General features: G+C 39.1%; 1 protein-coding gene across 2 annotated transcripts in view; it reads left to right on the plus strand.

The window, feature by feature from the left end:
- Positions 1-14,838, plus strand: part of NPSR1 (neuropeptide S receptor 1) — a 158,664-nt gene that overhangs the window by 93,402 nt on the left and 50,424 nt on the right. The window contains exons 3-4 of one of the 2 annotated variants that reach the window (XM_018571332.1): positions 6,859-6,962; positions 12,286-12,379. The exons of the other annotated variant lie outside the window; for it this stretch is intronic. Coding sequence (XP_018426834.1) covers positions 6,859-6,962; positions 12,286-12,379 — 198 coding nt within the window. The remainder of the gene's footprint in view (positions 1-6,858; positions 6,963-12,285; positions 12,380-14,838) is intronic. 2 annotated transcript variants of the gene reach the window in all.

Below are 14,838 nucleotides of genomic sequence, written 5' to 3' on the forward strand. Positions count from 1 at the left end.
CGCGTATTTACGTTTATAGGTGTGTAAACGTGGGGGTGGGGGAGTTAAACATTTGGGGGGGTTTCACTTTTTTTATGTGACTTTTATTTTATTTTACTTTTTTATATGTTTCTTTTAATTTTATTTTTTTATATATATTTTTTTTTGCACTGATTGTTATTGATATTATATAGGGGGATAACAATCCCCCTATATAATAGCAAAGGCAGACTGACAGGTCCTCTTTATGGAGACATTAGGGGTCTCTAGGACCCCTAATGTCACCTGTGGACCCCAAAAGAAGCTGATGAAGCAGAGATCTGCTTCATCAGCTTCTTTTCTCTGGCTATAGTAGCCAGATGACTGACAGGTGAATGCGGAAGTGATGTAATACACATCACTTCTGCATTCACAGCCCGGAGGGCTGTGTAGGTGCGTTAAGTTTAGCTGCATTTAGAGAAAATACATTTGTGTACGGCCAGGGTGCATTTTAAAAATATAAACGCATATAAACACATGTGAATGCATTAATCAAGTCTATACCTGCCTAAACACAGGTCAATTTAAATGCAGAACTTTATCTGGGAGCCATAACTTTTTTTATACATATGTTTAATTGTACTGAAATAACCTAAATGTAGGAGTGCTAGTTAGAATGTAGCATTAAATGCATGGCAAGGTGTGGCAGTAATGAGGTATGGGCACCCCAAAACTAGTCAGGAAACCCCATCATCCCCTCAGTTTGCTGAAATTTGCCACTTCTATACATAATTAAACCTGCCTACTAAGTAAACATACTGTTTTTTTGGAGTCCTTAAAAGTTCTTCAATTGCACTGTAATTGCCACTTACAACGTTAACAATAACATTCATTAGCAGAACACCAGAGATCTGTTTAGCCATGCCTGTTTTATGGGTGTTTCATAGTTTTATAGCCAACCTCTTAATGGGGTATTGTAAAGCACTGAGTAGCCAGAAAATGTATAAGTTATCCATTGACAGATCCAAGTGGAATACACATAGGGTGTCTAAAGTCCAATGACCTGTATATAAGTCATACACCACATGTATGTCAAATTGGGTATATATAAAAAGCTAATGTCATTACATACAATAATCTATGGATTATCAGATGGAAGCATGTGGGTGAATAAAAATATGGCTGCATTTAGGAAACTGATATTATGGGAGCTTCATGTGGAATATCATAAAGCACTTCAGTCTTCCTGTCTCACATCCCACGGCCTTTCTGATTGGGTATGGACTCGCTCAGTGACACCCTCTAGAAGACCCACTAAAAGCTGCTGCACAAGGCAGCTGGAGTTCTCTTTTACCATCAAGAAAAAAATCTGAAAGGGACTTGTTTCTAGAGAGCCAATAATGGATCCATTTTGTGCTTCATTAACTGGACCCTGCTGAAACTTTAAAAACCCAGGACTTTTCTAAGTAATGACATTCTTATTCCCTTTTTGTTTTACTGTTGTAATATTTGTCTCTTTTATGTAATATGTTTTCTATAAATTTTTCTGCACCTTTTTCCATATAAAAAACAATCCTTTTAAATCATTCAGCTTATCTCTGTGGAGTTAATCAATTCCAGAGACAATTACTCTGTCTGCTGGCCTTAGATTGTTGTCTCACAAGCTGGAAAATCCCTGCGCAGGGTGAGGCTGAGAGTGTAATCATCACACAAGATAAATTAGGGTGTCATTCAAATTAATGTCACCAAATGGCACCAACACATTTGATTTGCATTGTTGCACTTTGCAGTAAAGCACACAGTAACACGCACATTACCACAATGTGCCACAAGGCAGCTGGAATGAATGAGCCTCCAGACCGGGAGAGGCAAGGGCAGTATTAGAAACAAAACTTATATACTAGACAAACTTTAGGAAACACACAAATGGCTGCATCTCAGTGAGTGTTTAAAGTATGCCTGCTATTTGTTTTTAATAAATTGAATATACAGCACTGCATCATGATGGATTTTATTTCATGAGAGAAAAGTGGAGAAAGGGGAGTGACAAACTGAGCAAATATGAGTATAATCAGTGGAGATATATATTTCTGGATTAATAACAATCAAGCTTGTTTAGATCTTCTATTCATTTAAAGATCCCCGAATCTGGTGAGTGCATCTGTGACATTTACTTGAGTGGAGGTGAAGGCAGTGGCATGCTTAACAGAAAAGTATCAAGTGTTTTTGCTACAGAAAATCTATTGACAGATGTGAAAGATTCTGAGGACAGATTGAATTATGTTGCATTATTATTGTTACATGATAAAATGAATATAGAAATGTGGACTTGAGGAAATTGTCTAGTACCCAGCATGTTGCATTTATATTGCTAGCGTTTAAACTTAGGGACTATTTTTAACCACTTGCTGACTGGGGTGTTTACAACCCACTTCCTGTCCAGGCCATTTTTCAGTATTCAGCGCTGCGGTACTTTGACTGACATTTATTCCGTCATGCAACGCTGTACTGAAATTAATTTTATACAATTTTTTGGGGACAGATAGAGCTTTATTTTGGTGGTATTTAATCACCACTGGGGTTTTTATTTTTTACTATATAATGGAAAAAGTACCGGAAATTTGGGGAAAAAAATGTTTTCCCTACTTTATGTTATAAAACAGTTATTATTACCCAAATTTTTGGCAAAATATAAGGAGGGGTCACGTCGGGTAAATAGACACCAAACATGTCAAGCTTTAAAATTGCGTGCGTCTGCAAACTCGCAAAAACTACCATACCTAAAATTGGCCATAGGCGATGATTAAGAAGCTTTTACCGCTCACCAGTTTAGTGTTATCAGCGATTGATTGGCCGAGAATTATTGCCCTCACTGCGACGTTCACGGCGATACGTAACATGTGCGGCGTAATGGATGCATTCGTCGTTTACGCACTTAGGTGCACTTTACACATGTTTGCATGTGTATGTGGGGGGCGGGGGACTTAAAACAATTTTTACATTTTTTTATTACCTTTACATGTGACTTTTAATTTTTTAATATTGTTTTGTAACATTCTTTTAAACCAAATTTTTTCCACTTAACTTTATTGCTATCACATAGGGGACTAACAAGCCCCCTTTGTGATAGCAAAATAAGTGACAGGTCCTCTTTATGGAGACATCAGGGGTCTTTAAGACCCCTAATGTCACCTAGGGACCCCCAGAGAAGCTGATAAAGTAAACACCTGCTTCACCAGCTTCTCTCCGGTTCCTGTACCGGAGAGTGACACTGAATGCAGGCAGTGATGTAATACACATCACTGCCTGCATTCCGAAGTGGAGGAGGAGATCATACGGAGCTGGTGTACTGAGCTCCATTTAATCTCCGGCCGCAGAGCTGCTGTGCTGGTCCCAGGCTCACACCGGGCACAGCGAAGCTCGGGATCACCAGTAGCGGCTGCGGCGGAGGGGGGGGCGCACACCCGCACGCATATTACAAACGATCGGGCGTCTCTACAGACGCCCAAACGCTTGTATGTAAACAGCCATCACCAGCTGTTTACATTGCAGGCTGATTTCCCGCTAGTGCCTGCTGCTAGCGGCGGGATGGTACGTTTAAAAAACGCCCACCCGCATTCAAGAAGCCGCTGTCCGGCCGTTTAATTACAACGGGCAGACAGCAGGTGGTTAAGGCACTACACATATAAAATAAAACTGTTTTTACTATACACATACCTTCTATAGAACTAAAACATTGCAGTAGACTTACTGTAAAAGTGTAGAAACTAAAACTTTAGCAAGATTATTTGTTATAATATTTCTCTCATAATCAAAATGAACCCGTGCCTAGAGAATGAACATTACGGTATTAACATTATTCAAACAAGCAGTAAACATACTTTAAAATAGATCACCATTCCCACTTGTAACTGCAAGCATTGTGGAGAAATCAATGTTTACAGTTAACAACAAAGGCACAACTATTATCCCCTTTACTTTCTATAGAGAGAAGAAACTTGGGAGTGTGACAGCCTTCTAATGTAAATGCATACCAGGTGTTTCCAGACAAGCTGTAAAAGAAACCTGAAGAGATCATCTTTGTTATTTATTTCATTTTTATAGCGTATGCAAGAAAAATAGAATATGCAAAGAGAGATATTATTAAAAAGAGTGTACATTTTACCTTAGATTTGCCATTGTGTAATCTCTGTGCTATTTGGGTTACAAGTAGAAAAGTCTCTGTGCAAATATAGATTCATAAAAACTGGAGAAAAGAAAATGAGAACAAAAGTTTAGTTATTTCCCATTAGGTTTCAACATGCCTTTTATAGAAAGAGTAAATTAAATAGGAATTCTGAGTAGCTGCTATGGGAAATGCTATTATTCCCAATTTCCTTACTGTAGTTTTTATGAACCTGCCACTTTTTATTAATAGCTTGTCATATGTAGAAATAGTTATTGAAGGTTTGATTTTACTTCTTGCCTAGGTAATAACAGGCTTGCTAAGCTGTTGTGTGGTTGTCATTTAAAAATAGTATGTATCTTTTTATACACAAACACATTTACCAATATAATAACCAATATATAATAATATAAGAAGATATTAGAATGGTATTTGAATGTCTTTTGATGTATACTTTGGTGTGTGGGAATAAATGTGTGATTGGACTGGCCCCCATAGTGGAGAGGCAGAGTTCAATAGAGATCTGGAGCAGAACATTGTATGATATATGTGAATTGTTTGACATGCTAAAGGATTGGTATTTTAGTCCTGAGATGTACTCAACCCTGCCAGAGAACACAGGGAGTATGATGGCCTAGCTCTTCTCCCTCCCCTCAGCATGTGAGATACTAAAGGAGCAGCAAAAGACTGATGAGGTCATGTCTCTGCTCTCTCCTTCTGTCAGAAAGTATGCAAGCAGTACATATTACTGGACCCTATTGCTGCCCCTTACTCACCTGTTCTGGGTGCTGGTGTACAAGAGGCTGAAATCAAGTCAAATTAAGGTATTTATATCAACAGCATTTGAAATGCATTTAACTATTTAAACTAAAAACATAATTGCGTGCTTTTCTAAATATATGCCTGGAGTTCCGCTTTAAAGTTGACCTAAACCCTATGTGGACAACAAGGCACAAGCCACAACAATGGAGAAACACAGTTGGGAAAAAGTTTACACCCCATACCATAATGTGCTTGAATAAGGACCCTTAGCATTGGAGTGGAGAGACTGGAGCTTGTCCGGGGGGAAAAAGGACCCTGAAAAGGACCATATTAAAGGTTAGGCCCAAGCAATGCATCACATCCAGGGCAGATTTCAGAATATTTAGTATCCATCAAAATCTCAACATTGTTTTGTGATGTGGCTAAAATTGGCAGACAACACCTGAGCTTGATCCCTACAGTCCACAATAGGGATGCCCAGAGATTCAGGCATGGTGTTAAGAGGCCACCACCTTGGTGAAAACCCAAGGTCCAGTGGACAAGCCAAATTGAAGGGCAAAAAAATGGTAATGTTGTGTGCCTACAGCAAAACGCAGATAGTGTGGCAGAAAAATGGGGATGTGTAAGTAGGCATTCTTGATGTCCACAGAGGCTAGGAGATCTCTCAGGAAAAGGGAGGCAAAGAATGACTGGGTGGATTCCATACAGAGTTTGTAAATGCAAAGTTTGTTTAGAATGCATAGATCCAGTATGTGGTGGATGCCTCATTTTGCCTTGGGGACTGTGAATAGGTTTCAGTGCAAATCCTGGGATAAGGGTTACCCCTTGAGAGAGGATTTGCTCAAGAGCAGCATGACAATCTGCCAGCCTTTGTGGAAAAGCATGAGGGCATGAAGTGGTGAGAAAGAAGAGACCAGGATGTTAGTTTTTAGCCCCTGTCTATGATGTTCTGGACCCAAGCTTATGAAATGCCCTAGGACCAGATAGCTGCAAAGGGCAACAGATGCCCCCCCATTTTGATAAAGTGGGGGCACATTGAGAGCAGATCAAAGTCTTGCAGTGGAAATATGTTCCACAGACTTACTATCAGGAGCCTTAGCCTTCTTTTTTAGGGCATACGTGTACTCTTCCCTCCTATGACTTCCTGAATATAAGTATCCAAGGACTTGTCATAAAAGCTGCCCCCCTTCAAATTTCATCCGCACGAGACACTTCCTTGCAACTCAGGGCCTGTCAGGACAAATAAGGCCTTAAAGAGGGCCTCCAACCTCTTGCCCACAGGGTCTTTGAAGACAGAGATATGCACAACCAAGACAAAGATGTCTGTTCATGTAAGCAAAAAATGAAGGCTTGCTCAGAGTGGGAGGAGTAATATAGAGGTTGTCCTTATAGCTTTGTTTGCCAGCGTCTGGTCACCTGAAGGCAGCTGCATAAACCAATGGTCTATGACTTGAAGAGTCTGAGTCTTGTAATATATGATTTTAACATATACTGTATTTCTTCTGTTAAGCAAAGTGGGCTGTTATCATTTCATGACACAGTTTTATGGCATTATTAGGAAGTGCTTTGTATATGTTAAAATATGTTGTTTTTTCCCCACAAAACAACCATATTCTATGGTACAATAATTCATTTAAGGACAATTTTGTAAAAAAAAAAAATATATATATATTTGTTTTCTTTGCCTTCCAGTTCTCAGTTAAATGCTCAGTTAAGTGTCTGTACTGTCATTGTTTTGGTATATCATCTTTTTATCATCAAGAAAAAAACAGGGCTGAGTTAAATAAAAGTGTTTTCTTAACCATATCATTCTGCTTATACTAGTATGATTGCTAGTATGATAATTATCAAGATTCTATAATATTACATGGTTATTATGACACTTAATTGAAAGTAAGTTTTCATTATTTTATAGTTCATATTTTGACTGCAATACACTAATTTTGATTATCTTAATTCTTTTTGTATTCAAGATTTCCTCACGGGAGTCATAAGTATCATGACTGATATAATATGGAGATTTACTGGCAACTTCATGGGTCCCGATATTGTGTGCAGAGTTGTGAGATACCTTCAGGTCAGTAGAATTAATTATATTGTAAAATGTCAGTCATTTATACAAATATAAAGGCAAGGTCAACGCTGGTTCCATATATTAAGTGGTGGTCAGGGAATACATTTAAGTCCCTGCTACCAGTTAATATTTTAGGAAGACTTTTATAAACTGAAGAAAACAAATCCTGGCACAACTTTAGAAAGCTTGTTAATTAGGACCAATTAACTTGAAAAATCGAACTCTGCCTATTCCACCCCCTTCCCCAATCATTACTTATGAGCCTAGAGGTGCTTCAAACTACCTATAAGACCCATGATTTGTGATTTAAACTACACATGTGAAAGCAAAAATATAGAGGCATCCTCATTTTTTAAATGGTGGCTTTTGGCATCTATCTTCGCAAATGAAAGGTAGAAGGAATGACAGAACAATGTTTCTACTTGCTCTAGATCATTGGCTCAAAAAGTATTAAATTCAAAGATCCAGGATGGCAACTTAAAAAACAGCATTTATAGAAGTATTGTCATCCATGGCAACAGGACGGGTTGTGTATCCCTTTCACTTTCAAAATCAAACTTTCAAGTATCTTCCCAACTATTGAAGTTAAACTTACAGGTCTGTAATTACTTACTATAGAAAACGGAGAAGAGATATAGTGGAGATAGCGAACCGAGGCAGAAGAACCCTGATATAGGGTCCGTAACCAAACTAAAAAACTATTTGGAAGTCTAAAAGGTTCATCTCTGTTCTAACAGAGATAATATTATTGTGAGTAGAAGGAAGCCAAAGGGTTAACCTTCCAGACTCTAGACTCTCCAGACAAGAAGAGAGATACAGAATTTTCTTATTTCTCTCTCTCTTTTGTCTAGATGCCAGACAAATAAGTTCTCCCCACATAACTACTTTGTGGGTTTCCCACAGAGATATAGGGGATGAAACCAACCCCTTGTGTTCACTGAAAAAGAGGGAAAGGGACATTTGTATCCTTTTTACTGAATCAGAGAATGTAAGAAGAGTCATTCAATCTCCAATTAAAGTTTGGGGGAGTAGGGGAAAGGGAGACATCATTTAACAAAAGAGGGGAATGATCCGACCAAGAAATTGGAAAAATATGTGGCCTAAGAATTGAGGGGGGAAAACTTGGATGGGCAAAAATATGATCAATACGAGAAAACATTCATGGGGACAGGAATAATAAGTATAATCATGGGTTAATTTACAAATTATGCAGCGCCCGCAACATATAATGTGTTGAATGTACATGGGTTGTAGGGTTTTTTCCCCTCCATATATCAATCAAATTGTGTTCAGATAGCATTGTGCAGAAAAGAGTGGAGTGAGTCAGAGAAGTGTAGCTTGTGATCAACAGTAGTGTGCCTTGCATATGTTTATCAATTACTCCAAGAAGGTGTGGAAAAAACATGTCTGCCTAGTATTCAGAGCATAATAAGTAACGGATGTTACTATAGTCTCACATGTTACCCCTTAAAATCAAATATCTCCATGTTGGCATCCTCTATCTCCAAAGAACAAGTGAAGGGTGTATTTTTATGGAATGACATCAAAACTCCCCTCTTTGTTTTTGTAAAATTAGCTTGAAAACGGGGATAATTTTAATGTATATATCTTCGACTAGAGGAACTAGAAAATGTTGTTTCCTGTGAACATACCACATTTACCTGAAGCGAAGAAAAATAATTAAAATCGGTACTTCGCTTCTGCGGGGAGTTTAATCTTTGTACCTTATGTGATACTATATGAAACTCAGTAGACACCATTTTAAGGGTGAAAAGGGAAAAGCTACGATAGGCTCCTGTGGAAAGTTATATAATAAGGCCCCTGGTGGCCCATTTGAGATTCTCGATGTCCTTACAAAGACAAAAACAAAAAAAGAACAAAAAACACCACACAAAATTATACTATACAGTATAAAACCTGCTAAGCAGTAACAGAAAATACAAGCCAGTATTTCCCCTCGTATGGGGAATCATCACAATTATGACAAATCACGGCTTGAATTATCTTGCTTTGCATGTAATGAGTCTATCTCATATATTAGTTTCACCTTTTAAGTTGCATTAGTGAAATAAATGAACTTTGCACGATATTCTAATTATTCGAGTTTCACCTGTATACAAAAGGAGGTGCTCTATCCGGAGCCCTAAAAAGAAACATTAATATGGATACTCTATATAAAAAAGGGGGGGGGCACAAATATACCATAAACTTTAACTTGTCAACACTCTAAAGTTGTATTAATAACAGTTGCTATCTACCAGCCCCTTCCCAAATGGGAAAGCATCAGGCATTAAGCATCCCAGTGTTTTAACATTCTGTAACTAAATAACCCATGTATATAAACAATTTCCGATAATAATTAATAGTCACCAAATTCTTCTAGGCTAAGGAAGCGGATAACTATTTTAACAATAAATTAGCCTTCATTCACTAGAGTACTCTATACTACTCTAAAGTAATAAGGAAGGCTAAGGAAGTGGATAACAATTTTAACAATAAATTAGCCTTCATTCACTAGAGTACTCTATGATTACTCTAAAGTAATATTAATAACAGTTGCTATCTACCAGCCCCCTCCCAAATGGGAAAGCAACAGGCATTAAGCATCATGGTGTTTTAACTATCTGTCATTAAATACCTCATGAGCTATATAAACAATTTCCGCTAATAATTAATAGTCACCAAATTCTTCTAGTCTAAGGAAGCGGATAACAATTTCAACAATAAGTTAGCCTTCATTCACTAGTGTCCTTAACCACATCAGCCAAAAAAGAAAAAAAAAGGAAGGAAAAAAGCTAATATTGACACAAACTATAGACTCTCTGTATAGTTCCCCAATCATATTGCATCATCTGCAGTGTTTAAAATCAGTCCCCTGAGATGTTCTGGGTTCTTTGCAAAAAACGAAGACCCTCAGATTGCCCACGACGATTCCACGTTCAATACTCCCACAACGGGGCCAAGCGTTTCTCCCTTGGAGGTTGCAAAGGTGCGGATGTCGATTTGGCATTCTGTGCCATTAATTGTAGGCGTTCAAGTAGAAGCCCAGCTTCTTCAGGGGAGGTAAAGGAATATGCTCTGTTATTATAATTAAAAAGAGCTTTAAGTGGGTACCCCCACTTGTATTGAATACCATGCTGTTGATGTACTGCCAAAAATGGTTTCAGAGCTCTGCAGCATTGCAAAGTTTGAGGGGCAAGGTCTGCGTAAATCTGATAATTATAGTCTTGAAACTTAAGAGACCGCTTGTCCCAGGCTGCTTGTACAATAGCTTCTTTTGTCTTATAAAACGTTGGTTTCAGAATAACATTTCTCAGGGTTCCGTCTACCCGTTTGGGCCCCAAAGCCCTGTGCATGCGGTCCAGTTCAAGTTTCTCTACTAGGCATCCTGGGAGCAATTCCAAGAGCATAGCAGAAATGGCAGCTCCAAGGTCTTCTACATGCTCTGGGATACCGTGAATCCGTAGGTTGCCACGTCGGCTCCTATTCTCCAGATCTTCCACTTTTAGTAAAGCCATAGCAAGGTCCACCTTACAGAGTCAAAATCCTGTTCATGTATAATAACACCATCCATCTTCATCTCAATATCATGCAATCTTGATCCCAGTTGCTTAATGTCTCTAGAGAAATGAGAAGCCAATTTATCAGTAGCAGTGTGTAATTCCCTTTGTAAGAGAATCTTAATCTTTTCCAAAAGAGCTGCATCTTGGCAGGTTGCTTCTGACTGCTCAGTAGGTGGCTGAGAAGAGAGGCTATCCCTAGGGGAGTGCTCTATCACTTCCACCAGCTCCGGCGAGAGAGCCTGAATCTCCTGCAACAGAGATAACAGCAACGGCTTAGCCACAGCTCTCGTCCCAGAAATGGATGAAGCTGAGGTTTGCGGGAGGCACTTCCCAGAAGTATTCTTCCCCATATGGCCGTCTCACAGCTGCGGGGGACACATGGTCGATGCACCAAAGCAGACCGGGAGATCCATCAGCAGATTACTGAGCATCAATTCTCATGCCTTGGTGTTGTGGAGCTGACTTAGCATGCAGCCATCTTGATCAGTTGCTCACTAGCACTTCCCTTTCATGACAGGTGCATTTTAAGTGCATTACACAAAGCTATCATCTACTACCCTGGGCCATTAAGTGTGCTTAGACTACAAAATATCTCCCCTTTCTTCTCATCTTAATAACATAGGGAAAAGTGTTCTGTAGGTAACCTGTACAGGACTGATAAGAGTGCTTGAGATAACAATAAAAGTGCAAAGGTAGGTATAGGTTCACTGGAGCTCAATAGATTTCAACATATATTTTTGAAGTTATCAAACATATATAACAAAACACTTTCAGTGGTATTTTTAACAGACCACAATAGAACAAACATAATACGTTAATTGTAAGGGCTCATATATACACTGGAAACAAATACTTTAAAATAATTTGTGGACATAGCCTAGGAGACTGTAAGACTGCAGGTGTGGGTGTCCGTACTTGTACGCAGACAGGTTAGATCCTGTCTGCATCCAAGCACGGATACCGCACCCACGCGGATGTGCAGCTCGGGTGAGCGTACGGCCACATCCTCCCATAGGGAAGAACAGGCCGCTGTGTACAATCACACACAGCACCCGGCCTTTCCGGGACCAGCCCAATACAGCAGTGCACGGTGCGTGGATCTGTATGGCCCTAATCTACACTGTGTGAATGAGGCCTAATCCAAAAAGATAGAGGGTAATTGGGAGCACAATGTGTTGTACCTGCTGGAGTGGGTCAAATTGGAGGATCTGGAAATGCAAACAGGATATACAGACTAAATACATTATACCAAGTTACAAGCAACAGTAACTAAATCATGAACACCATAACCTGAGCATAAGAAAAATGCAACGTACACAAAGCTAATCAATGGACGAATACAGGATACCCAGGTACTGCATTCAAACCACTGGCTGTCAAGATATTTCGCTTCTCAGGGCTCATAGGGTTCTCTACTTCATAGCTAAGCTGACTCAGTGTGCAAACCCATCTCCTAAACTGTGATCCTCTGCACCCAAATGATATGATGCTGCTATGGCTTGGGTTTGGGACCTTTGGTTCAGTAACTAAAAGTACTGAAGCCATAGACAGACATGTACTTAGTGTTCTTAAGATAAAATCAGCAAATAAAGCACCATTTTATTGATATACAGTACGTGCTTCCTTTGAGAAAAATAATTATTTTATTACAAGTGTTTTGAATTTATTCACAAAGCTTTGAATTGATATGAAATAACTGTACATAGCATATTGCTTTTCTAAATGGTGTTATGGGTATCCTATTGTTGTTTCTCCTTGTTTAGGTTGTCCTTTTATATGCATCTACATATGTACTTGTGTCTCTCAGTATAGACAGATACCATGCAATAGTGCATCCAATGAAATTTCTTCAAGGAGGTAAGACAAGAATACGCTATAATATATATGCAGATTTTAAAGGAACTTTGCGAATAACATGATGTTTAATATAACACACTGACCAGTAAAACTGTTTACATTTTTGACTATTTTATGTTTGCTTTGAATGCATGTAATTGTAAACAAATAATGTATTTTATATAAGCTCTCTTTTATAAAATATTCACATATTAAAAGTCTCAAGATCATTCTCTAAGATAGGTCACAGTTTGTTTGATATTATAGTTGGGATAGGCATGAGATTTAGATGACCACCACTAAACACCAATATTGAAAAGCACTGGGGCAATCCTATAAGAAATGAATAAAACAAATTTTGACTTCTGACTTCTGAAATTCAGAATTATGGGTTTAAAAGTCAGAATTATGCATTTAAAACTCAAAGTTCTGAGAATAAAAGTCAGAATTCTGAGCTTCAGATTCAGAGTTCTAAAGTCAGACATCAAATATTAAGTCAGAATTCTTAGTTTCAAAGGTAGAATTCTGAGATTAAAAATAAAAATCAGGACATGAAAAGTCAGAATTTTGAAACTCAGAATTTTGACTTTGAATCTCAGAATTCTGACATATGAGGATTGATTTACTAAGGGCAAATAAGCTATTCCCATTGCAGCTGAATTGAAGCTCTGCTAACTTCCATCATCCAACCATGTACAAGCAAAAATACTTTTTTAGTTTTCCTTGCCCATGATTGGGCACTCTTTGCAAAGTGAATTTTCACCACATTTGCTAAGCCAGGGGAAAATTATCTTGCAAAGCAGCCTTTTTGCCTTTAGCAAATCAACCCCTAATATCAGAATTCTGAATTTTAAACTCTGAATTCTGACTTTAAAAGTAAGATTATTTTCACAAATTTCTTTTAGGATGGCCCCAGGACTCATTTGTACACCAATAAACTCATCTTCAAAAGTACTTTGCCACTCAGACCCTTTTTTGAAACATACACTCTTTTCAAAGCAAACAGAGAAAATTATTGAAACTTTAAAGAACTCCCTTTGGGACTTCATGACACATCTACAAACAACTTCTCATCCACTACAACCTACAAATACATTAACATTAAGAACTGTTACTGGTGTTTGATGTTAAATTGTTCATATAAGAAAAAAGGGATGGGCTCGATGTTTGACTCGAGCAACAGTTTGACTGGAACATCGGCAGATCATGTGTTTGGCAAACACACAAACTATCAGGGTACCGCACAATGTCTTGTGAATCCCTGATTGGGTAAAGCAATGCACCTGACCACGGGTCAGGTGTAAGACTTTGCCCAATCATGGCACAGTGCACTCTAAGAGCCATGATTGAGCAAAGTAATAATGACTTTGCCCAATGATGGCTCACACAGCTAGATCCTGTCAGATGATGGACAAATGTAAACAGTTGGGTGGAGCTAGCAAGCTGTCACCGCTAGCTCCACCCAATTGCATATATTTTGCCAGCATCTGTCAGAATGCCATTCTGCGGCGGGAGTTTGTCACGAGCAGACAGGTCGGCAGGTTTTATTTATTTAGTTGAGTGGTCGTCGTGGACCCTAGGATTACGTCGGTGGATCCATTTTTTGGGGTGTTTTTTTTTACAATAAAGGACTTGGCAAAAGCCTTTGCTGTGTTTTTATTTTAATTGAAGGACTTTTTAATAAAAGTCTGGACTTTTTATTAAAATTTTAACACTTTAGTGAATGGGTAGGGGTAAAAGTACCCCCCCTACCTATTCACACGGAGGGGCACATATGGGTGCCTCTTTATTGAAGGGGTACCCTGATATGAACAAGCTCCCTGCCAGCACCCCCACAACCAACGCCCCAGGACCTGTAGGGAAGAGGCCTAGCATTGGGGGGGGCGGGGGGGGCCGCCAGGTCTGTGCTCGGATTAAGGGTCTGGTTGGGAATTTTAGGGGGCCCCATGTCTTTTTTCCCCATTTTGGGGGTTGGGGTCCCTGCTTAAAATTCCTACCAGACATTAAAGGCCTGGTATGACTTTGAGGGGGAATCCCATGCTTTTTTTTCTTTTTTTTTTAAATGGGGTACCTCCTAACATTCCTACCAGACCAAAAGGGTCTGATATTGTTTGGGAAGGGGAACCACACGCTTTTATAAATGTCATTATAAATGTCATTTTTTTTCTTTGTAAATGTCACTTATTGCTGCAGCAGGTTCTATACATTGTACAGATGCACCACTTTACAGGCAGTTTAAGGGGACCCCCCAGACACGATATTTAAAGGAATTTTTCATTTATATTATTTTGCTTTAACGGCTTGCCGTCCTTCCATTGTGACAACTCACACGGGTGGGTTGCCGTCATAAGACGGCTTTTTTTTCCTGCTCGCGTGCGCCCCTCAGCTCGCACACAGGCAGAAAAAACTTGCCCGCTCTTTACAGCCATTACCGATCAGCGGCTCTATAGCTGCCGGTCGGTTGTATGCTGCGATTTGGG

The sequence above is a fragment of the Nanorana parkeri genome, unplaced genomic scaffold, assembly GCF_000935625.1.
Source record: "Nanorana parkeri isolate BGI_ZX_2015 unplaced genomic scaffold, ASM93562v1 scaffold41, whole genome shotgun sequence".
Taxonomy (NCBI): domain Eukaryota; kingdom Metazoa; phylum Chordata; class Amphibia; order Anura; family Dicroglossidae; genus Nanorana; species Nanorana parkeri.